Source organism: Alosa sapidissima, chromosome 17, assembly GCF_018492685.1.
Source record: "Alosa sapidissima isolate fAloSap1 chromosome 17, fAloSap1.pri, whole genome shotgun sequence".
NCBI lineage: Eukaryota > Metazoa > Chordata > Actinopteri > Clupeiformes > Clupeidae > Alosa > Alosa sapidissima.
Window position 1 is genome coordinate 29,614,453 of NC_055973.1, and position 25,267 is coordinate 29,639,719.

The 25,267-nt window shown below is 42.2% G+C and overlaps 2 protein-coding genes and 2 long non-coding RNA genes across 7 annotated transcripts in view; 3 read left to right on the top strand and 1 right to left on the bottom strand.

Moving 5' to 3' along the window:
• Positions 1-17,403, top strand: LOC121688008 (carboxypeptidase B-like). The gene is made up of 13 exons (XM_042067292.1): positions 1-142; positions 271-346; positions 2,429-2,553; positions 2,684-2,786; positions 2,945-3,046; positions 3,254-3,358; positions 3,452-3,562; positions 3,657-3,744; positions 3,954-4,156; positions 9,154-9,238; positions 9,509-10,124; positions 13,574-13,575; positions 17,393-17,403. Exons 1-11 carry the CDS (start codon positions 78-80, stop codon positions 9,694-9,696), a joined length of 1,251 nt encoding a protein of 416 aa, XP_041923226.1. The 5' UTR covers positions 1-77; the 3' UTR covers positions 9,697-10,124; positions 13,574-13,575; positions 17,393-17,403.
• LOC121688012 lies at positions 1,250-1,389 on the top strand. The gene is made up of 2 exons (XR_006024480.1): positions 1,250-1,279; positions 1,322-1,389. It is a non-coding gene; the product is annotated as an uncharacterized LOC121688012 (long non-coding RNA).
• On the top strand, positions 10,645-22,685 carry LOC121688007 (carboxypeptidase B-like). 4 transcript variants are annotated; one of them, XM_042067291.1, is made up of 11 exons: positions 10,645-10,663; positions 17,792-17,867; positions 19,553-19,677; positions 20,213-20,315; positions 20,475-20,576; positions 20,786-20,890; positions 21,161-21,271; positions 21,366-21,456; positions 21,666-21,868; positions 22,075-22,159; positions 22,384-22,685. In XM_042067291.1, the coding sequence occupies exons 2-11, from the start codon at positions 17,862-17,864 to the stop codon at positions 22,569-22,571; spliced, it is 1,119 nt and encodes a 372-aa protein (XP_041923225.1). In that variant the 5' UTR covers positions 10,645-10,663; positions 17,792-17,861; the 3' UTR covers positions 22,572-22,685. The 4 variants fall into 4 exon arrangements, with proteins under 4 accessions (XP_041923225.1, XP_041923223.1, XP_041923224.1 ...); XM_042067289.1 differs by lacking the exon at positions 10,645-10,663 and adding an exon at positions 11,865-11,962; XM_042067290.1 differs by lacking the exon at positions 10,645-10,663 and adding an exon at positions 12,631-12,744.
• LOC121688010 overlaps positions 19,692-25,267 on the bottom strand; it is a 9,002-nt gene continuing 3,426 nt past the window's right edge. Inside the window, exon 2 of the long non-coding RNA XR_006024479.1 lies at positions 19,692-22,630. This is a non-coding gene — a long non-coding RNA (uncharacterized LOC121688010). The remainder of the gene's footprint in view (positions 22,631-25,267) is intronic.

The following is a 25,267-nucleotide window of genomic DNA, read 5'->3' on the forward strand; positions in this document are numbered from 1 at the left end:
CTTTTGGATTGGACAGCCAGAACTACACTGGGATTATAAAAGCTGGTGAAAAGTAACAAACTAGACACGCAGGAAACATGAAGGTCCTTCTGCTTTTTGGATTGGTGGCTGTCGCTCTGGCTGAGCTGACCAGATTTGAGGGGTAAAAAGATTACACTTCTCTCAGCCATCACCCAACTGCAGTGTCCAGTGCATGTTCTGATGACAAGTGTGGAGCTCAGATGTAGTGAGAGTGTGTTCCCTCTCTCTCTTTCCCCCTCTCTGCATCAGGGAGCAGGTGTTCCGTCTGAAGCCCACCACTGACGAACATGTGACCCTCATCAAGGATCTGGCCCGCAACATGGAGGTAAAGTGCACGCCACACACCAGTAGGAGCTAGAAGTGTATTCATTAGTCATGTTCACCTTTGCTTTTTTAGGGAACATTTATCTCCTACATGCAAAGAAGATATTCCAACATACACAGACATTGTGAGTGTAGCCTTCTCAGGAAATCATTTTACATTTTGATTTGCAAGTAATTTCAGTAGAACTGTAGTGTTGTATTGTATTGTATAAGTATTGTTGTTTGATTTATCTTTACTCATTGAAAACAACACAACTGCAATTTCATTTAATATTACCTGAAATACGTAATTAAATGACATGACTTTTTAAAATGGAGATATAGCGTTTTTGTACCAAACTCTTCATATTTAGGCTATAACATATGTTCGGTTAAAAAACTAGATGTACCACAGAGCGGTACAAAATATGACTGCCGCACAGTCCAGGAAATTTTTTCCACAAAAATAAGTCACGTTTGTCGAATTGTGTTCATTTCCTACTTTGTTCCTTTTTTGTGTTTGTAATTGAGTGTGTGCAGAGTGTGTGGTTATTTTTGTGTATATGTGTGTGTGTGTGTGTGTGTGTGCATGTGCTTGTGTGTGTGCCTGTGTGTGTGCATGTGCATGCATGCGTACATATATCTACTGTGTGTGTATGTGTCATACGTATGATTACTGTGAATGTATGTGTGTGCATTTGTATCTGTTAATGCACATGTGTGCATATGGAATGGAGGCAAACATACGCAAAAATTGGTCATCCTAGGCCCTACGGTTCTCAAGATATTCACAGAAAACTCTGTTGGGGTACAGTCACTAAATGTACATAAATTCATTTATTGTATGGCCCCTGATGAACGAAAGTCCACGAAACTTGGCATGCATTCAGAGGGTGTCATAATGATCCTACACTTTCAATTCCGTGCAGTTTTGACCATGTCAGCCAGAGATATTGTGATTACAACACCTAATTTTTGCTTATTCATTTTTAACTAGGTGGCACTATACAGGAAATGAATGGTTATGGGATGGTTTGACATGGCCCTTTAAGACCAACATACAAATTCTAGGCCCTACGGTTCTCGAGATATTCACAGAAAACTGTGTCCGGCCACCTACAGGCCACTTGGTGTACAGTAACATAAATTAATTTATTGTATGGCCCCCCATGAACGGAATTCCAAAAAACTTGGCGTGCATTCAGAGGGGGTCATAATGATCCTACACTTCTAATTTCGTGCAGCTTTGACCATGTCAGGTCAGAGATACCTGTGATTACAACATCTCATTTTTGCTTTTTCATTTTTAACTAGGTGGCGCTATATATGAAATGAGTGGTTATGGGATGGGTTGACATGCCCCCTTAAGACCAACATACAAAAAAAAGGTGGTCCTCCTAGGCCCTACAATTCTTGAGATATTCACAGAAAACAGTGTCCGCCCTACCCTCCTTTTGGGGGGTTTGGGGGGGGGGCGGGGAGGGGCGACGGACTGGACCCCCCGGAATAAGGGTAGGGCGGACACAGTTTTCTGTGAATATCTCAACAATGGTTCCATGCTATCCTTGTGGGGCTACATACCCACCATGTAAATTACCAAGGAAAATTACACATGTACTGTATGCGGAAAAAAAAGAAAACAAAACAGAACAAAAAACTCTGACTAAAGCCGCTTCGCTGCGCGGCGGTCATAATTAGAACCCTTGATTGTTACTCTCACAGCTCCAAAATCAATTTGTGGAAAAAAAGGCTCCACTTAATAGCAAAAGGCAGGAGAGAGTGTGCATATGGCATACATCTTTGCAAGCACAATTTCGTTGCTTCAGCTCTGCCATGATAAATGAGTTTGTCTTACACCGAATAGAGTAATGGTTCCCAGACTATCAGCTTCAGAAAATAACTACGCTATCTACCACCAAGCTACTGCTGAGAAATGTAGTTAAGCTAGTAGCTTCGTCAGAATGTTTATTTTTCTGTAAGCCAGCATGTGTGTGTAGCTGTGTAAGTTAGTGTGCCAGTGTGGGAGAGAACCATATGTTCAGTTGAGGCTCACTTTGGAAAGTGTGTTTTTTATTTAAGAGTTTGTGTCTGGCGCCCTCTGCAGGTGGACTTTTGGAGCCCTGAGAGTGCTGAGCTGGTGACCATCGACATTGATGTAGACATCCACATTCCCGCCTCCCACACCTCCATGGTCTACACCATCCTGAACCAGAGTGACATGGAACACAAGTAAGATGCATCCATAGTGGCAGACGCAGACAGTTCAAATTACACATGCAAATAGTACACAGTAAACTGCACAGAAGTGGTATTTATAGAGAGTACAGTTAGTACAGAGAGAGTTCATGGTTCCCTGCAGGATTCTGATTGAGGATCTCCAGGCTCAGATTGAGGCTCAGATGGACGGGCCTCAGATCAGCCCCAGGTCCCACACCTACACCAAGTACAACAGCTGGGACAAGGTAAGTGTCTTCTTACGCATTTGCATTCTGTGTCCATTTCATCCTTTATTTTGTAATGTCTTCTTCATCTTCAGACGGACTCTTCCACCATCTTGCCTCATCCTCCATCATCTTCTGCATCTGCTGGTTGACCTCTTCCCCTGTCCGTCTCTCCACAGATCCAGGCCTGGATCACCTCCATCACCTCTGCCAACTCTAATCTGATGAGCAGACAGGTGATCGGAAACACCTACGAGGGCCGTCCCATGCACTTGCTGAAGGTACAGACACTGTCCACTAGGAGTCTCTTCTCCTTATCACACCATTACAGATGGTACATACTCTTCACTCACTGTCAAAATGGTGCTCTAATACAGTGTGTCAACATGCAGCTGTGAAAATGGAAATATATTTTAATCCCTAATAAGATATTTATATTTCCTTTTTAACCCTGAGCCCTAGCAAACAGCATACATTTGCTCTTACAGATTGGCAAGCAGACTGGCTCCACCAAGCCTGCCATCTTCCTGGACTGTGGTATCCATGCCAGAGAGTGGATCTCCCCTGCTTTCTGCCAGTGGTTCGTCAAGGAGGTATGACCCACCAGTTAGAAACAGCAACAGCTTTCCACTACATCTACTCTGATTTTCTGCTTTTTGAAAACAGACCTCTTGTGTCTGTTGCAGGCCGTGTCCACCTATGGAACTGATTCTCAGATGACCAGCCTGCTGGACCAAATGGATGTCTACGTTCTGCCTGTCTTCAACGTTGACGGCTATGATTACACCTGGAAGAGCGTATGTCATATATGTTTGAATGTTCCTCTTGATGCAAAGCCACAGGCATCTGTGATCTTCTTTGTGAAATGTTCCTTGTCTTTTGGACTTGTAGAACAGGATGTGGAGGAAGACTCGGAAGCCTAGCAGTTCCAGCTGCGTCGGCACTGACCTCAACAGAAACTTTGATGCCGGCTGGTGCAGTGAGTAGTGGTTCTTTTTGATGGTTGCCTCTTTCAAACTGAAAAAAACATACAATTTGAAACAAGCAAACATCAACTTCAGATAACTTCTCATTAACACAAAATACATTAAAACATGGATGGTTTCATTTTTACTTCATAAAGTGGTCAACAGAAGGTGCTGTTTCCCAGTCTCGTCTAACTCTCCTGTGTCTCGTTTGTGGTCACAGCCGTGGGGGCCTCCTCCAACCCCTGCAGCGACACCTACTGCGGCTCCAAGCCTGAGTCTGAGATTGAGTCCAAGAATGTGGCTGACTTCATCCGCAGCAACAAGGCCACCATCAAGGCCTACATCACCGTCCACTCCTACTCCCAGATGCTCCTCTTCCCCTACTCCTACACCTTCGACCCGGCTGCTGATCACGCTGAGCTGGTATGATCACACTACAGTAATCCTACACCCGATATGAGTAGTATCACTAATGCAAGGGCGTAGGTTTGGTCTGAGCTTTGGTGGGGACACTACCCAGCCCCCAATGTAGCTTATGATGCACACCCTTTGTATGATGCATTACTTACTGTAAGCAGTCAAACAGTAAAACATTTAGTCAAAACACCATGTCAAATTTACCTGTAGCCCTGAATATTCCCTATCTGAGCAACAACCTGGCCTCTGTCACCTAGGGTGGCCAGACGTCCTGCTTTAGGAAGGACTGATTTTCAATGCCCTGTCCTGCGTCCTGAGCAACATCAAGCAGGACGCATATTTGTCCTGCTTTTTGAGACAGGCTTGAAGAGCGGAGTTCTAGAATCTTTGCTGGGACGCAGCACAACGTCCAATGCAGTAACATATCTAGTCTAACAATAACAAATGATTGACCAAGAGCGGTGTCAGATAAATATCTAAGCAGATATCATTGGTTCAAAATGTAAACGGCTCTATGTGCTGCTACGTCATATGTATTCCGGCGTCATTGACAGAAAGTTAGCCTACTGGTTAGCGCTTCGGACTTGTAACCGGAAAGTTGCCGGTTCGAACCCCGACCAGTAGGAACGGCTGAAGTGCCCTTGAGCAAGGCAATAGAGGGATGCATCCCCTCTATTGAAATCCGGAGACTTCTTATTACAGTGCATGCAAATGCACTGTATTGTTATTCCTTAGGCTTCTTCTGACTTATTTTTATTCTCTATTATTATTATTCTTCCAGGCCCTAATTTGACTCAAACCGCTTATCGTAGAAACTTGGTTCAAACTTTGACACGTAGCTCTTGAATTTTCGTTCTATGACTTTTCATATTTCTACAACTTTTACTTTTTGAGATATTAAATAAATACTAAACTTAAAATCTCCATAGACTTAACATTGGCTTTATGACATCATAATAGGCTATTAAGGAAATAGAATGCAATCAACTGCACCTGTGCTCTCTCACTGACTGCCTGCAGCAACTTGAATGGAACCTCTTATCTGTGTCCCTCTCCATTCAACTGAATAGCTCACTTCTCATGCCAACTTTCTTTCACTTCTTTTTCTTCACTTTCTCTCACTTTCTCTATCTATCTCTCTATTTCTCCCAATCTCAATAACTTTTAACTAATCTTACTTTTTTTTACTATTTACACATTTTATAGCATGGTAACCACTATAATGACCCTAGCAACAACCTAGCAACCACTTTTATAGCATAGCAACCACTATCATTATCCTAGCAACAGCCTAGCAACCACCTTAAATACCCTAGCTACAACCTAGCAACCACTTTTATAGCATTGCAACCACCTTAAATACCCTAGCAACAACCTAGCAACCACTTTTATAGCATAGCAACCACTACAATTACCCTAGCAACAACCTAGCAACCACTTTTATAGCATAGCAACCACTTTCATTATCCTAGCAACAGCCTAGCAACCACCTTAAATACCCTAGCAACAACCTAGCAACCACTTTTATAGCATAGCAACCACTATAATTACCTTAGCAACAGCATAGCAACCACTTAAGTACCCTAGCAACAACCTAGCAACCGCCTTAAGTACCCTAGCAACAACCTAGCAACCACTTTTATAGCATAGCAACCACTATAATTACCTTAGCAACAGCCTAGCAACCACCTTAACTACCCTAGCAACAACCTAGCAACCACCTAGCAACCACTTGTATAGCATAGCTACTAGGGGTGTGAATCTCACATGTAAAAGACGATATGATTCGCATCTAGATACATGGGCACGATTCGATACAAGAAAAGATACATGTTTATAAAAAACGATTCAGTACGATTCGATGTGATGCGATTCGATGCAATTCGATGCAGTTCAAGAATGGAAAGCATTCTGAAAGATTTTTTATAATTTGCTCAAGGTGCACATTCATTTTACATTATCAATTATCATGGTCATGGTTGTCAATCAGGCAACAAAATGTGTGAATATGATTATCTAAACTGAGGTTTGTTTCATATACTGTATTGAAATGAAAAAAGAATAGTCTACATTTCAGTCAAGCACAGAAGCCAAATACAACATAAAAATACATTTTTATAGACTTTACAGATTTTATAGAGTTATATCTGATTGTTTTCATGGAGCTGTAGCCTTGTTGAGGTAAGACAATACCGAAATAAAATAAAACAGTGCTTAAGACACTCTTGGCCTTTTCTCATATAGGCCTAGCCTACCCTACAAGAATAAAATAGGCCTACAAATGAATGAACTCTCTGGGCTTATTTTGTTCCAACAGTAGACCTAATGCAGAAACCTAAAATGCCACAAGTCTGAGTGAATATGAACAAAATCATTGGCTAATAATTTATGCATCGTTTTAGCAGCAAGGGCCAAATTATTATTTAACATTAAGGAAATCCCTTCATCAAAGGTAAGGCTACTCTACAGACTATCGTTGCTGTTTAGGAATGCTATAAGTGCTTAATTTTGCGCTGGATTTCGAAAAACAAAAGCCGACCGAGTGCAACTTGTCACATGGTTAAGTTGCAATAGATGTATGGGTAATGAGGTCATTTGACAACTTTGGGCAATGAATGTAACCAAAAACGAACTGCATTACCCACAATTCCGTGCCACATATAGTTTCAAAACCGGAAGTGGGATGAACGTGCTGCTTGGAACCCTTCGAACGTAAATGAGTCTGAGCGAGCAGAAAAGGTTGTGCACCGACTCATAACAAGTAAATCGATATAACGACCGGTTCATTTCAGTTTTTTTCCGATACGGGGCTTCACGTATCGATGTAGCCGTATCTTACATGTTAAAAACGGATACCGATACGTATCGGTTAATCTTTACACCCCTAATAGCTACCACTATAATTACCCTAGCAACAGCTTAGCAACCACTTTATTGCATAGCAACCACTATAATTGCCCTAGCAACCAACCCAGCAACAACTTTGCATGCACTGTATTTCCTTCAGGAAATGCTTTTCTAGTTATTATTATTTTTCTTTTTACCTTTTTGTGCGCGCTATTCAGCCTAAACGTACTAACGTACAAATTTAGTTGAAGCACCGTTCCGTAGATGTTCCATTCCGTTTTGAGATATTTGTAATTAAAAGTGTATTTTTCCCCCATAGACTTGAATGGGGGCTGTGATGTCATAATAGAGCCAGCTGCGCTCGTTAAGTAGTTCTCAGAGCAGTTCCCAGGCTAATCAGAACACTGGCACAGGTGTCACCTGTGAGGAATTCAACTGTCTCAGCTTCTGAGCATACAATCTAGCTCTACCTGAACTGAAAGTGTTTCCTGTGTGTCAAAATAAAAGTCCCAGCCATATCTCATGCATTCAGCATTATATCTCCAGAACGGCTTGACGTACATGCTTCAAATTTGGTACGAGTGTTTTTATGGACTTAAAGATGAAGTGAGTTGAAGTTGGAAGTTGAAGGTCAAATGTCAAGGTCAAAAACACCTTGAGTATGATATCTCAAGAATGCCATGTCACACAAGATTCAAATTTGGTTACTCCAAAAGCACCTTTGCAGGTATCACAATTACCCTACCAACCAGCTAGCAGCAAGCTCAACAGCCTCACCAACACCCTAACCAGCAGACTGCATCCCCTCGTGTAATTCCTCGGAATTGCATTTCTAGTCATTAATATTTTTTCCTATTCAGCTACACAAACATCATCTTTAAACTTTAACGGACACCCCCCCCCCATCCCCACCTCCCCCCAACATTCAAAATCAATTGTATGCACCATATTGCTATGTAGCATAGTAATATTATACACCATGTGAAAGCTTGAACTCTTGGGAAATCCAAAAATGACATTTTTTTATGTACAGTCTGTATAGTGCTTTACATTGCCAGATTGATCATAATATGTCTTAATTAAATTTAATCCCTGCTGCCCTCCTCCCCCTCCTCCGCTTTTGATGCTACCCTGACCTCTGGCTGCAGTGTAGCTGCAGCACAATAAGTAGATGCAACATATTGGGTACTGAAATATTCACAAGAATCCATAGAAATTGAATCTTCATGTTTTTTTTATCCAATATTAGTTGTGCAGATGTATAGTTTATCTTATACACAACCATTGAACTAACAAAGTAAATGCAAAAATAGAGACTTGTAATTATTGTATTGTAATTATTCCATATTTTGTGTAGTCATTCTATATCAGAACACCTGACATACAATCCAAATAGTCTACAAGAAACCTCAGAGTGTTACCTTTCATTTGAGACCAAGATTATGCGTCTAGAGAGGTTGCTACACAGCAAGGCTTTTATTGTCAGTACTGTATGCATTTTGGGTAACCAAAAGTCCTATGGGGAGTTTCCATAGGGCATTTTACAAAACGCATGAGCATACCTTGGTAAATAATGGTCTAAAGTACTCATTTTTCATTCTATATTGATCTACTTTTTCACAAAGCTTCACAAGACCTGGTGCTAGGGCTCAGTTGTGTTTCTAAGTCCATTCAAGTGACCTAGAGGGGTGAATTGTGGTCAGTTCAGAGATGCTTGCAATCCGGCAGGAAGAAAAAAATATATTCTAACCTTTGTAGCCCTGTGTCAGTACATCACACAGTTATTCTGATTGTTCCCTAAGAAACTACAAGGTCTCAGCTTTCTAAAGAGACCAACCATTTGATGGTAGGCCAAACTAGGTGGGAACAGTGGCCTCTGAAGTAGGCACAGTGCAATTTCTAGGGGGAAGAGTCTAAAAATGCCCATCCCATATGAAGTTAATCCAGCCGGGATTGAGGAACTCCCCATATGACTTGGATTGCATATGGGTTCCCAAAATGCATACTAACAATAAAAGGCTTACTTTGTGGCAACCTCTTGGTGTAGAAGCATAATCCTGGTCTCAAATGAAAGGTAATACTCCTCTGTGGAAGGCACACTGTTTCATATCTTCAGTTGATATCACTGTGTTAAATCTTGTCCGTCTCCTCTTTAGATGAGTGTTGCTCAGGGAGCCTGCAATGCCCTGACCAGCCTGTATGGCACCAAGTACATTGTGGGCCCCGGTGCTGCCACCATCTGTGAGTTCTCAAATATCAAAATATCAACAACCTTTTGCCAGAATTGCAAACTGCATCTTTAATCTGCTATTATGTCTGAAAAATATAATATATTAGCATTGTGCATTACCTGAATGGGCCATCTTCAAGAATGATGATGAAAGATGGCACTGGAAAAAAATAACTATTATTAATTAATTGCAGTAATAAATTTAATTATTATTAATTAATTGAAGTCTTTTGTCGTGTTGCTGATTGAAAGCCATATATGATTGATGTGTGTTCTCCCAGACCCCTGTGCTGGAGGCTCTGATGACTGGGCCTATGACCTGGGTGTGAAGTACTCCTACACCTTTGAGCTGCGTGACGAAGGTCGCTATGGCTTCCTGCTCCCCGAATCCCAGATCAAGCCCACTTGTGAGGAGACCATGTTGGCTGTTAAGTACATTGCTGCCCACGTGCAGAAGAACCTCTACTAATCAGACTGGATCTTTGGAGGACATTGTGTGTCTCCAGTTAATAAGACACAGCACCATCAGTGCTTTTCCATCCATGTTTCACCATTCCTGTATATGTGAATAGAAATATGGATATGCAGAAATAATAAACACTTGCCAGAAACAATGCAGGACTGAGTTTTTCCTCAGTGTCAAGCAACTGCCAAAGTAGTTCAGTCTCAAATTAGTCTCAACCCTTTATCTGTAGGGAACACCAATGAAATGAAAGCTTTTACCTGAACATCAAAATAGAATGTTCTCAGTGGTGTATGTCCTTCTCAGTGGTGAATGTCTCTCAGGTAATCCCAATGACTAGTCATTAGATATTGAGATATTTAGCGGATATGTGGATATTGAAATAATATTAGTTGCTGTTACTGCCAACAGGAAAGAATGTTTAACAAATGTATGTCAGATAAAACACTTTGACAATTGCCACTGATTTTGGAAATTAATCAGTTTTGATCATTTTTGAAATATTTTAATCAGGTTCTATTGTATTCCTTTTGTATTGCTTTCCTCCAGCCTCTCCTCCACACGGTAGAGAAGGTGAGGCTGATTCTAGTTGCGCATTTCTGGCTTCTTATGCCATGGTTTTCAGCAATTGACCGATCCCAAGCCCCTCCTCCCATTGTCAGTCCCATAGTTACTGTTGCTAAGTCGGACAAGTTTGCAGGAAAGTGTGCGAGAACGCGTGTTCAACATGGGTACGCAGCACCATTTAGCAGAGTGTAACAGTGTATGCTAGATTTCTGGGCGTCAAGTAATATTGATATATTCAAAAAACAGAGGCCAGAAAGGCCTTCAGTATTCGGAAGGACACATTCACAATGTCTGCTGTTATCAACGAGGTGGAACACCACAAATTGAGGACAAACCAATCTGGTGTTACGGATCTTAATGGGATGCATGTTAACGGGATAAACAATTAGCACGTTATCACAAGCAGGTAGTTTACCTTATTTGCTGCAGATGTGACTGATTCAATAAACAGGTCTGTGCAAACATATGGTGTTGACGTGTCCATAACAAAATCTAACCATATTTCGAGGATTAATTAAAGACGGGTCCAAGTGTTGCAGATCCAAGTTCCCACGCAACTTGGGAGAGTGGCTAGCCTGTTAAGCAGCTCATGTTGGGGAGGTGGAGAGATAGCTTCGCTTCGGTAGGCCGATAGCCTACTTATTATTTTGAATGGCTGCTTTAGAAGGAAGAGTTCAAATAAACATGATACAAATGTAGGCTATTGAAAAGAAACCACTAGATCTACCCGAGTTTACCCATACAACGCACGACATATCTGCAGTTTGCAGACGTGATTTGTCTTGCACAAGACTTCATCAGTGCCCGCTTATGCTATACTTAATTTAAATGTGGGCAATGTAGTAGGCCTAATATTGGCGATTTCGAGACTGCATAGCCTATACAGCAAGGTTTTCAATCGGCACATGATTTGATCTTTAGAAGACATTGGCTATCTCTCGTTCAGCCATCAATGATGCATCGCAGTAGTCTATTCCGTTTGTTGAAAAAATGGTCATTAGCTTATTTCTGTGAACAGTCTTCTATCCCAAGTTAAACATGGCAAGGTAGCCTATGCCTAAAAGCTGAAAGTATTCTTATTGTGTGTAAGGCGATACGTGATTGAAGGTGTAGCCTATTTGCGCGTACTTCCAATTGTATGAGTGTGAGTTCAGTTCCTGCAAGGTAGGTATAATTTTTTGCGTAGGCTTATGTTGTCGTTTCAACAGTGGAAACCAGGTTTAGTTATGTTTTTGTATGTAGTTATGAACATAAAAAAGGGAAGATTTTTGTACACACTCAGATTTCTTTACTGAAAAGTAGCAGCCTATCCAAAGTTATGCAAAGTTAGGCCTATGTCTGTCAACGTTTCACACGGTCAGGATATCGGATGTCACTTCTACAAGTATCCCAGGCATATATTTGAACCTTTTTGAGCTCTTTAGTTATTTAGTTACTTAGGCTACTCGCAAAAGAAGCATTAGCATTCACATAACCGGCGTATTGTAGGCTACAGAATGGACACTATAAAATTCAAAATTGACCGAGGTTGACCGAGGTCCTCCGACGTCCTCATTGTGACATAGTAAAAGGGGGCGGGGCTTGGGATCGGTCAATTGAGAAGAAATAATAAAGGTCCGCACACTGATTGAAGCTCCCAAACGTGGATTTATTTGTACGACGTTTTGGACATGTTGCCCTTCATCAAAAGTGCAATGCAGAACAGGTGTGGGGGGTGGGGTATATATACCTGGGAATAGGGCAAGGGGTGTGTCACTCATGAGTCAAGAATACATACAAAATTTACACAAGGGGGCCATAATGACCCAAACAGAACACCCAATCAATATTGGCTGTAATGTTACAGAACAGGAGAAATTACATTAAGGTCTGCTAGAGGCTCATATACATAGTAAGGTTGATGTGAAATAGTCCCACACAAATGTTCAGTATTCCATGAGTAATGAGGAAACAAGTGAGCTTGTGGTTTTCAGCAATACCACCCCTGTTGGACGGTCCGCCATGAGAGCTATGAACTAAGTTATGCCTATGCTATGTCCGACTCCGACATAGTTCAATTCATCCCATTTGTTTCAAATTTGCGCATTACATTAAATGGTTTATGACAAGGATAGGCCGATGGTAAGCCTATACTTGTTTTTATGCTGGCAACAAAACAAAAGGGTTCACAAACGTTATTCTTTTTTTGGTAACACTTTACTTGACAGTATCGACATAAGAGTGACATGACACTGTCATAAACACACTGTTATGACACATGAAACCTCATCCTAACCTAACCCTAATCCTAACTCTAACCCTAACCCTAACTTGTTATGACAAAAACAGAATGTCACTTAATATCAGAAGCGTTATGTCATAAACGTTTATGACTTGTTTATGACACATTCATGACAGTGTCATGTCACTCTTATGTTGACACTGTCAAGAAAAGTGTAACCCTTTTTCTAAATGCATACCACCATGGCGACAAAGAGAAAGTGAAATGTAAGTTGACTGTTGTCAAATTTGACTGTTGAAATGAAAGTTGACTGTTGTCAAATTTGCCAAACAAAATACGGGAGAAACTATGTTTCATTCTCTCTCATGCTGTTTCATTAATCCCGATAAGAAGGGATGCACGTCCCACTTTTGCATAAATAATTCCTGAACGGTTTTGGTCAGGGCTGAAAATGCAACTGTATTTGACAGAGAACAGATATAGGTTGCTAGTGACAAAATATTAGCTTTCAGTGTGTGGTACGATCTCTTTGTAAATTAGAGAGCTGTGATGTCATAATCGGAATTCAAATCCTGAGCATTCCGCCATTCATGTCAATGGGGGCAAAAACCCGACGAAAAACAGGAATAACGTAAAAACGACAAGGGGCAGCCACACGAAAACTACAAGCGTACTACACCAGTTTGGGCCGGAGTTTTTAGAGTTGGAGCCGTGTCGATAGCTCAAAAGCTCTAGGAACAGTTGTCGCTCCAAAAATGAGTGGATGGAATAATAATAATAAGTACACTATAATATAATATAACCCACTAATTAGGGATCATCATTCATTTAGTGTTAAGATGATGTTTATTGAGTGAGATAAGACCCAAATAGCTAGGATAGCCAGGAGGAATGAAACACATTTGAATCAAACGTAATTTACAAAGAGAGTGAAAAGTGAGAGAGTAAAAAGTGTGAGGGTAAAAAAAAGCCAATCCATGTCAAACTGATCTTTGTAGAGGGGCAGCTGTGGCCTACTGGCTAGGGTTTCGGGCTTGTAACCGAAGGGTTGCCAGTTCGATCCCCAACCAGTTGGAAAAATGTGGGCGGGGAAAGTGGTTGAGTACTGCTCTCCTATGCCCACTTAGCCCACATCCACAGCTGCAGTGCCCTTGAGCAAGCCACTTAAATCCTCACTGCTCCCCGAGTGCCGCTGTAGCAGGCAGCTCACTGCTCCGGGTTAGTGTGTGCTTCACCTCACTGTGTGTTCACTGTGAGCTGTGTGTGTTCCACTAATTCACGGATTGGGATAAATGCAAAGACCAAATTTCCCTCACGGGACCAAAAGAGTATACTTATACTTAAGGCCCATTCACACCAAGAACGATAACGATAACTATAAATAAATATTGTTCTCGTTAATATGAATGATGACGTTCACACATAAACTATAACGATAACGACATGAAGAACGATATCGTTGGGGATCACTTTCAGAGCGATTTTCAGAACGATAAAAAGCTAACAGCCAATCAGAACCCATCGAATTTTAACCGTCACATTCATTAACACAAGGAGAGACTTTCTTTATCGTTATGGTTATAGCTATCGTTATCGTTCTTGGTGTGAATAGGCCTTTATACTTAGATCCACAGTAGGCCATGTACCTGACCTGTATACACATGGTTTGGCTTCAACCAGGCTTGTGCAAAATTTGAGCCAGACCCACATTAAAATGTAGGGTCTGGGCACTCAACGTTCGCAGTGCTCAGTCCGAGGGGAGGGATAATCGGTTGTCTTTCAAATTCCCTCTGCACGCAATAGGACAGCGCTATGAGTCCCATGCGTTTCCCACCAGCGGAGCTAGTTGGCTAGTTCAAACTTTTGCCAACTTAATAAAAGCTTAACTTGTGTCACACTGTTCGCCAACAGCAACATTATCTTATTTGTTTTCAAGTAGCAGGGAATTCAAGCCAAACCGTTGCAACTCTGCCATCAATCATTATGTTAAGCCCGCCTAACGACTCTATACACGATTTGATTGGCCTGATAGAAGTTTAATTTTTCGAGCTCACAAGCCAACAGAGTTGCTAGACTAGCCCTGATTTCTAGGCTAGCTGAAACTGGCTCTTAAATTCCAATTCAATTCTTGAATTTCACTTGCATTTCAATTGAGGTAGAAAAAGGAAGCAGAATTGCAATTCCAATTGTGCACAACCCTGGCTTCAACCCTAGCAAGTAGCAACCAGCATAGCAACTGCATTATTTAGCATAGTAACCACCATATGTACCCTAGCAACGCCCTAACAACCATCTTAATCACCCTAGCAACAACCTAGCAACCACCTCTATAATGTCAACCTAGCAAGCATCATAGCAACCAACATGATTACCCTAGCAACCACCATGGCAACCGTGTTATTTTGCTTAGCAACCACCACATATACCCTAGCAACCATCATAATTACCCTAGCAACACCCTAGCAACCATGCTAAATTCCCTGGCAACAACCTAGCAACCACCACCGTAATGTGACCGTAGCAACCACCATAGCACAACACGATTTACCCTAGCAACCACCATAGCATTTATGCACTTTGGCTTATTGGATGTTGCGTTAATGCAGATCACTTTTGATCCGCGTGCCCGACTTTCAAAAATGGGGTACTGTTGCGATCCGATTGGCCAACTGCACCTGATCAAGCCCACTCTTGCAGTTCCTCGGATATGCAATTCTAGTTTAAGCTTATCATCGGATAGCCTGGTCATATGGGTAGACATTCAGTGTGTTTGAAATAATTAATTAGATAACATTTTCCATCTTTGCAGAGGAAACGTTTTTGTGTGAAGGGAATTAAAGGCCTGTCTCATAGACGCCTGTCTCAAATTCTAGCCGGTGCAAAAAAAGCCCGGGCTATTTTACGGTAACTATTGTAACGTCGGTGTCTTCTGGACTGAGTGCTAGCTCCCAGAATGCAATGTGTGTGAATGCTGGTTTTTGTAATGTCGGTTTTAGTGAGTGTAATTGCATTTACCGTGTCATGTAGGTGTTAGCTTGAGTAGTCTTTCTTTAGGTTGTACCTCATGTATTTTACCCGGTGTATTGTATTTGACTACCCTGTTCGTGTATCATGCTTGTTTTATTGACTTCCCTTGTGTTCCCTATGTAATGGTGTCTTGGTCTATGTGTTTGGCTGATTCCCGCTTCCGCATTCAAAGTCAAAGTCTGCTTTATTGTCAATTTCTTCACATGTCAAGACATACAAAGAGATCGAAAATACATTTCCCACTATCCCACGGTGGAGACAAGACATATTTTACCAATTAAGTCCACAGACAAACATAACATTCAAGTAAACAATATACAAAGTAATTAAGAAGGCACATACAATGATGAAATAAGAGCAGCAAAATTTGGGTTAAAATTGTGCAATTTTGCATACAGTAGACAGTCAATATTATAGTGCAAATGTCAAGCCAATAAATGGCTGAGGTAGTTCTGTTTGACCTAAGTATGCAAGTGGCATAGTGGTCCAAGTTATGTAAGAGCAGCAGGAGTGTGTTCAGAAGTGTTTTCAGGACAACAGGACAACAACAACAAGTGTACAAGTGGAGTAGTGCAAGTGGAGTAGTGCAAGGCAGCCATTGTTGGTCCAAAGTCCAGGATGTTATGTAGCTGAGGGTGGAGGGGGGAGAGGGGGGAGAGAGTTCAGCATCCTAACAGCCTGGTGTATGAAGCTGTTGGTGAGTCTGGTGGTGCGGGAGCGCAGGCTTCTGTACCTCTTCCCAGAGGGCAGTAGATCAAACAAATTGTGAGCGGGGTGACTTGCATCACTCACAATTGTGGTCGCCTTGCGGGTGAGGTGGATGGTGTAAATGTCCTTCAGGGAGGCGAGTGAAGCACCAATAATCCTTCCAGCTGCTGTGTTCACTATGCGCTGCAGGGCTTTCCTGTTGTATTCAGTGCAGCTTCCGCCCCACACAGCGATACAGCTGGAGAGGATGCTCTCAATGGTGCCTCGGTAGAATGTGGTCATGATAGCTGGTAGAGCGCTTGCTCGCCTGAGTTTCCGCAGGAAGTAGAGGCGGCACTGAGCTTTCTTCGCCAGTGATGCAGTGTTGGTGGTCCAGGAGAGGTCTTCACTGATGTGCACCCCCAGGAATTTGGTGCTGCTCACTCTCTCCACCACAGCACCGTCGATGGTCAGTGGCAGGTGTTGGGTGTGACCTCTCCGGAAGTCAACAACAATCTCCTTGGTCTTGCTGACGTTCAGCAGGAGCATTAATTGTTACACTATGTTTAGAAAGTCATTACAGAACAGCTGCTCCTAAGTCAGTGTTCTCCTAACTTCAGATAGGAAAGGTGTGGCCGAGGCTTTGACAGAAATGTCTTAAGTCACCAAAACTCCTCCTAACTCCAACTTTGGGATGACCCTGATTCATCTCGATAGAACTCTGCTATCTCAATGTATCGCAATGGATGTACTGCTCAACAGGACGTTCGGGCACAAAGCTCATTAGTAACTTTGGAACACTTTGTCATTGTGAAGTGGAAATGTTTCGTATCTGGTTGTTGAACACTTGCCATGTTGGTGTATTTCATATGCTTGAGATCTGATATGATTTTGACTGTGGTTATGTTCTGTGTTCTGTGGCTATGCACTGTTTGCTCAGTGTGACAAGTATGGGTGATTTACAAAAAAGAAATGTGGGAGAAATATTTGCTAGTTGTGTCCATATCTGCTGTGCTGACAGAACTGTTATCATGATTGTGCTCTTGTGAATGAGACAATTGCTATTTACACTGATGAAAGTTGGCAAAATGTTATATGTCTGTCTTTTTGTATGTTTACTGTCATATGGAAACTGTTGTAAACCGAAATGTCAAACCTTGTGGCCTTGGCCTTGAGGTCATTTTTAGAACATGCTGAAAGTTAATCATTGAAACTTTATCATTTCATAGATTCAGTACCTCCCCACCCTCCAGTAGCACCTAAAAATATCAAGTTTGGTTCACACATTAGTTACCTCAGATGAAACATAGCCACATCACAGGCTTTACTCTTTTGGATTGGACAGCCAGAACTACACTGGGATTATAAAAGCTGGCGGAAAGTAACAGTCTAGTCACACAAGCAATATGAAGGTCCTTCTGCTCTTGGGATTTGTTGGCATCGCTCTGGCTGAGCTGACCAAATTTGAGGGGTAAAAAGATTACACTTCTCTCAGCCATCACCCAACTGCAGTGTCCAGTGCATGTTCTGATGACAAGTGTGGAGCTCAGATGTAGTGAGAGTGTGTTCCCTCTCTCTCTTTCCCCCTCTCTGCATCAGGGAGCAGGTGTTCCGTCTGAAGCCCACCACTGACGAACATGTGACCCTCATCAAGGATCTGGCCCGCAACATGGAGGTAAAGTGCACGCCACACACCAGTAGGAGCTAGAATGTGTATTCATTAGTCATGTTCACCTTTGCTTTTTTAGGGAACATTTATCTCCTACATGCAAAGAAGATATTCCAACATACACAGACATTGTGAGAGTGTAGCCTTCTCAGGAAATGTCAGTTTAGCATTCATTTATCGTCAGGTTTGCAGGCAACGGGCACCACACTTACAGTGATACACCTACTTACTTTTATAATAAAGCCCATTTTACCAAAGTCATTGTCCACAATAGTAATATTTCTTAAAACAGAGGCCTAACCACAGAGTGATTCTCTTTGAGGCCCGTATACAAAGTAAATGACTGTCTCCAATAAAATGTATCTAGAACAGATAGGATGGGTTACAACTATTACCAACCAGAATTTCCTTAGTTGTTGCATTGGAAAGAGTGTCAATTCACACAAATGAGTCAGTTCACAGAACAATTAGAAATAAGGGCTAACAGATGAAGAAGCATTTATTGTAGTATATCCTCTAATAAAAAACTCTACTAAACATCTACTAAAAAAGCCTTATCTGTCTTCATCGAATTAATATCCTACACATTTGTGTATAATTACACATTTTCTGTTTTAGGATTTGCTATATCGCTATTTTCTACCAGGAAATGTGTGTCATACAGGGTGTGTAAGCATGGATAATAAAATTTGCTAAACTATTTTCCATACATGTCTGTGTATGGATGTTTGTTTGTTTCTGGTTAAGGATTATGGTTGAATATGCTGTAGATATAATCTGAACACATCAGTCAGTAAGATACTTACTTAAATATAGTGAGCTAAGATAGCAGTTATGAAATACAGAAAAGCTTCCTCTAGACAAAATGTATCCATAGCTAAGTTATTTCGCAAAAAATAGTTTACTACATCAGAAGCTACTTTTAAAAAAATTACATGAACAAAAAAAGTGAACCAGCTTCATGCCAAGTCAGTGCCATTTGAATGACCAATAGCCAATATAACTCAGTCAAACAGATACAGTAACTTAGTAACCTTTAGTTACATATGTAGGCTATAACATATGTTCAGTTGACCCTTAATTGTTACTCTCACAGCTCCAAAATCAATTTGGGGGGAAAAAGGCTTCACTTAGCCTAATAGAAAAGGCAGGAGAGAGTGTGCATATGGCATACATCTTTGCAAGCACAATTTTGTTGCTTCAGCTCTGCCATGAAAAATTAGTTTGTCTTACAAATTCACACCGAATAAGGTAATGTCTCCCAGACAATATAATGCAATCAAGGACCAATGCCCTTCTTTTCTCAGATTCAGTTGGACAAATGTGTCATGCTTGTCAGATCCATTGAATAGAACTGAACTTGCATGTATCTGCCAGAAGGAAACTCTACTGTAAGCTTCACAAATGCTCTGGAAAATGTAGCTTCTGTCAATACTACTGCACTACATGGTCAAACACAGCTATAGCTATTGAAAAGCTGTCAGCTTCATAAAATAGCTACGCTACCTACCACCAAGCTACTGAGAAATGTGGTTAAGCTAGTAGCTTCGTCAGCATGTTTGTTTTTCTGTCAGCATGTGTGTGTAGCTGTGTAAGTTAGTGTGCCAGTGTGGGAGAGAACCATATGTTCAGTTGAGGCTCACTTTGGAATGTGTGTTTTTATAAGAGTTTGTGTCTGGCGCCCTCTGCAGGTGGACTTCTGGAGCCCTGAGAGTGCTGAGCTGGTGACCATCGACATTGATGTAGACATCCACATTCCCGCCTCCCACACCTCCATGGTCTACACCATCCTGAACCAGAGTGACATGGAACACGAGTAAGGCAGTCCTGTTTGTTCAATTATCCCTATCTGCACATGATGTTTATTTCAATACATTATATACAGGTGCATCTAAAAAAAATGAATATCATGGAAAAGTCTATTGCCCTGCCCAGGCTGAGAGATTAAAAGCTCATGAAACCATTGCCGGTATTTTGACTTAATTAGCGGATTAGAGCTCTTCTCAGTTCAACATTTCTGTATTATAAATTCTTTATTCTAATATTTTGAGATACTGGATTTGTTCATTTCCATGAGCTGTAAACCATAATCTTCAAGATTAAAATAAAAAAGTCTTGAAAGAAATATGTACATTTATGTGTAATGAATCTAGATTATGAAAGTTTCACTTTTTGAAATAAATAATGGGGAAAAAATATTTTCCATGATATTCTAATTTTTTTTAGATGCATCCATAGTGGCAGACACATACACTTCAAATGACACATGCAAATAGTACACAGTAAACTGCACAGAAGTGTTATTTATAGAGAGTAGAGTTAGTACAGAGAGAGTTCATGGTTCCCTGCAGGATTCTGATTGAGGATCTCCAGGCTCAGATTGAGGCTCAGAGGGACGGGCCTAGGGTCAGCCCCAGGTCCCACACCTACACCAAGTACAACAGCTGGGACAAGGTGAGCTTCTCCTTATGCATTTGCATTCTGTGTCAATTTCATCCTTAATTTTGTAATGTCCTCTACATCTTCAGACTGACTCTTCCACCATCTTGCCTCATCCTCCCATCATCTTCTGCATCTGCTGGTTGACCTCTTCCCCTGTCCGTCTCTCCACAGATCCAGGCCTGGATCACCTCCATCACCTCAGCCAACTCTAATCTGATGAGCAGACAGGTGATCGGAAACACCTACGAGGGCCGTCCCATGCACTTGCTGAAGGTACAGACACTGTCCACTAGGAGTCTCTCTTCTCCTTATCACACCATTACAGATGGTACATACTCTTCACTCACTGTCAAAATGGTGCTCTAATACAATGTGTCAACATGCAGCTGTGAAAATGGGAATATATTTTAATCCCTAATAACATATATATGTTTCCTTTTTAACCCTGAGCCCCAGTAAACAGCATACATTTGCTCTCACAGATTGGCAAGCAGACTGGCTCCACCAAGCCTGCTATCTTCCTGGACTGTGGTATCCATGCCAGAGAGTGGATCTCCCCTGCTTTCTGCCAGTGGTTCGTTAAGGAGGTATGACCCACCAGTTAGAAACAGCAACAGCTTTCCACTGCATCTACTCTGAGTTTGTGCTTTTTGAAAACAGACCTCTTGTGTCAAGAGTGAACCTGATGAAGTATTGGCGAAACGCGTCGTTCACTAAAAAATAAACCAGCGAAGAAATTCCACCAGTGTGTGGTGATCCATAACCTTCTTTTTATATCATTGACGACTGCACCTCATCAGCACCTGGAAGGCTGTGCATAGGAACTTTCCTTTTTAGACCTCTTGTGTCTGTTGCAGGCCGTGTCCAGCTATGGAACTGATTCTCAGATGACCAGCCTGCTGGACCAAATGGATGTCTACGTTCTGCCTGTCTTCAACGTTGACGGCTATGATTACACCTGGAAGAGCGTATGTCATATATGTTTGAATGTTCCTCTTGATGCAAAGTCACAGGCATCTGTGATCTTCTTTGTGAAATGTTCCTTGTCTTTTGGACTTGTAGAACAGGATGTGGAGGAAGAATCGCTCCATTAATAGCGGTTCCAGCTGCGTCGGCACTGACCTCAACAGAAACTTTGATGCTGCCTGGTGCAGTGAGTAGAGGATCTTTTTGATGTTTGCTTCTTTCAAACTGAAAAAAACCTACAATTTGAAAGAAGCAATCATCAACTTCAGATAACTTCTCATTAACACAAAATAAAATAAAACATGGATGGTTTCATTTTTACTTCCCAAAGTGGTCAACAGAAGGTGCTGTTTTCCAGTCTCGTCTAACTCTCCGGTGTCTCGTTTGTGGTCACAGCCACGGGAGCCTCCTCCGACCCCTGCAGCAACACCTACTGCGGCACCAAGCCCGAGTCTGAGATTGAGTCCAAGAATGTGGCCAACTTCATCCGCAGCAACAAGGCCACCATCAAGGCCTACCTCACCATCCACTCCTACACCCAGCTGCTCCTCTTCCCCTACTCCTACACCTTCGACCTGGCTGCTGATCACGCTGAGCTGGTATGATCACACTACAGTAATCCTACACCCGATATGAGTAGCGTCATACACAACACTCGCTACCCACTCAAAATGTTGAACTTTAGAAGATTCTCTCACTAAAGTACTACAATACACAGTTGGGAAGTTGTATGTTCCTCAATCCCAGCTGGATTAATATCTTCAGTTGATGTCACTGTGTTAAATCTTGTCCGTCTCCTCTTTAGATGAGTGTTGCTCAGGGAGCCAGCAATGCCCTGACCAGCCTGTATGGCACCAAGTACACCGCGGGCCCTGGCGCTACCACCATCTGTGAGTTCTCAAATATCAAAATATCAACAACCTTTTGCCAGAATTGCAGACTGCATCTTTAATCTGCTATTATGTCTGAAAAATATATTAGCATTGTGCATTACCTGAATGGGCCATCTTCAAGAATGGCACTGGAAAGATTTAACAGATTATTGTTAATTAATTGCAGTCTTTTGTCGTGTTGCTGATTGAAAGCCATATATGATTGATGTGTGTTATCCCAGACCCTTGTGCTGGAATCTCTACTGACTGGGCCTATGACCTGGGTGTGAAGTACTCCTACACCTTTGAGCTGCGTGACGAAGGTCGCTATGGCTTCCTGCTCCCCGAGTCCCAGATCAAGCCCACTTGTGAGGAGACCATGTTGGCTGTTAAGTACATTGCTGCCCACGTGCAGAAGAACCTCTACTAATCAGACTGGATCTTCGGAGGACATTGAAGTGTGTCTCCAGTTGTGTTTTTTCATCATTCCTGTATGAATAGAAATATGGATATGCAGAAATAATAAACACTTGTTAGAAATTCAGGACTGAGTTTTTCCTCAGTGTCAAGCAACTGCCAAAGTAGTTCAGTCTCAAATTAGTCTCAACCCTTTATCTGTAGAGAACACCAATGAAATGAAAGCTTTTACCTGAACATCAAAATAAAATGTGCACTTCTCAGTCATAAATGTCCTATTTTCTCTCAGGTAATTCCATTGGCTAGTTGTTAGCCAAGGTTGAGATATTTAGCGGATATGTGGATATTGTAATAATATTAGTTGCTGTTACTACCAACAGGAAAGAATGTTTCATTTAAACAAATGTATTTCAGACAAAGCACTTCGACAATTGACACTGATTTTTGAAATTAATCAGTTTTTATCATTTTTGAAATATGGGGATTTTGTCCCCTATCCATAATTTTTGGAAGGGGTTGGCCTACACATAAGTATTATGTAGTAGTAGTATTATAGTATATAGAAATACATAGTATTTCCCCACAATTAAGTTTCTGCAAAATTCACAATTCTGCAAAATTAGACCCACTAAATATGTAGAGGTCAAATAGAGATTGCACTGTGTAAAGTTAGAAAAAAGCAGCAATACACAACAAATGTTGGTTGCAAGGCAATCAAAAAGAAGTTGTAGACAGAGCAAGGTCTATAAGTATGTAAGTATAGTTAGTTTAATGCCAGATGGCACACACTGGAGAGAGAGTATATCATTCATCCTTATTTGACAACACAAACATTGCCCATTATGACCCTTTCAACATTAAAAACAAAAACAATGCTTGAACGTTCTATTTGGGCCCCAATCTACTTCCTCTGCATTAAGATAACATATGGAATGTTAAAACGGAAGTCTTGTGGGGCCAACTATGATGCTGATAATGGAACTCTCTTGAAAGGGTCTATAATGTTGAATGTATCTCCTCTTGTTGATTTTCCAACAAGAGATAACATCCTGGACCTGGTCTACACTACACACAAAGGAGCATACAAAGCCACCCCCCTCCCCCACATTGGACTTTCAGACCATATCACTGTTATGCTAATGCCCGCATACAGACAAAGGGTAAAAGCGAACAAACCGGTTCGTAAGCAGGTAAAAGTGTGGCCTGAGGGAGCCTCCGATGCTCTTCAAGACTGCTTTGACAAAACAGACTGGGAAATGTTTAAGCAGGCAGCCACTTACAACAACCGGACAGACATAGAGGAGTATACAGACACTGTAACCTCTTACATCACCAAGTGCATCGATGATGTGACCCACACAAAAGACATCATCACTCGGGCTAACTGGAAGCCATGGCTGACAGGGGATGTCCTCAGGCTGCTGAGGGCCAGAGACAAAGCCTACAGAGCTGGGGATGAAGCTGGCATGAGACAACATCCCAGGTCGTGCGCTGAAGGACTGCGCAGGGGAGCTTAAGGATGTCTTCACAGACATCTTTAACACTTCCCTGAAGCAAGCCATCGTCCCATCATGTTTCAAAGCTGCCACCATCATACCTGTGCCGAAGAAAACTGCTCCATCCTGCTTCAATGACTACCGCCCTGTGGCACTGACACCCATCATCATGAAGTGCTTTGAGCGGCTTGTCATGTCACATATCAAAGCCATTCTCCCCCCCACCCTGGACCCCTTCCAGTTTGCATACCGAGCCAAGCGGTCTACAGAGGATGCAATCTGCTCTGCCCTCCACCCAGCCCTCACCCACCTGGAAAAAAGAGACTCATATGTGAGATTGCTGTTTATAGACTTCAGTTCTGCATTCAACACCATAATACCACAACAACTCATCTGCAAACTTGACAAACTGGGACTCAGTACCTACCTCTGCAACTGGCTACTGGACTTCCTCTGTCAGAGGCCCCAAGTAGTGCGTGTTGGCAACAATACCTCAAGCAGCATCACACTGAGCACAGGGGCCCCCCAAGGCTGCGTGCTCAGTCCGCTGCTCTTCACCCTGCTGACGCATGACTGCACTGCAACCTACAGCAACAATCACATAGTGAAATTTGCTGACGACACAACTCTGGTGGGTCTCATCACCAAGGGCGACGAGACTCAATACAGGTTGGAGGTCGACCATCTGACCACGTGGTGCAGGGACAACAACCTCCTGCTGAACGTCAGCAAGACCAAAGAGATTGTTGTTGACTTCCGGAGAGGTCACACCCAACACCTGCCACTGACCATCGACGGTGCTGTGGTGGAGAGAGCGAGCAGCACCAAATTCCTGGGGGTGCACATCAGTGAAGACCTCTCCTGGACCACCAACACTGCATCACTGGCGAAGAGAGCTCAGCGCCGCCTGTACTTCCTGCGGAAACTCAGGCGAGCAAGTGCTCCACCAGCCATCATGACCACATTCTACCGAGGCACCATTGAGAGCATCCTCTCCAGCTGTATCGCTGTGTGGGGTGGAAGCTGCACTGAATACAACAGGAAAGCCCTGCAGCGCATAGTGAACACAGCTGGAAGGATTATTGGTGCTTCACTCCCCTCCCTGAAGGACATTTACACCACCCACCTCACCCGCAAGGCGACCAAAATTGTGAGTGATGCAAGTCACCCCGCTCACAATCTGTTTGATCTACTGCCCTCTGGGAAGAGGTAC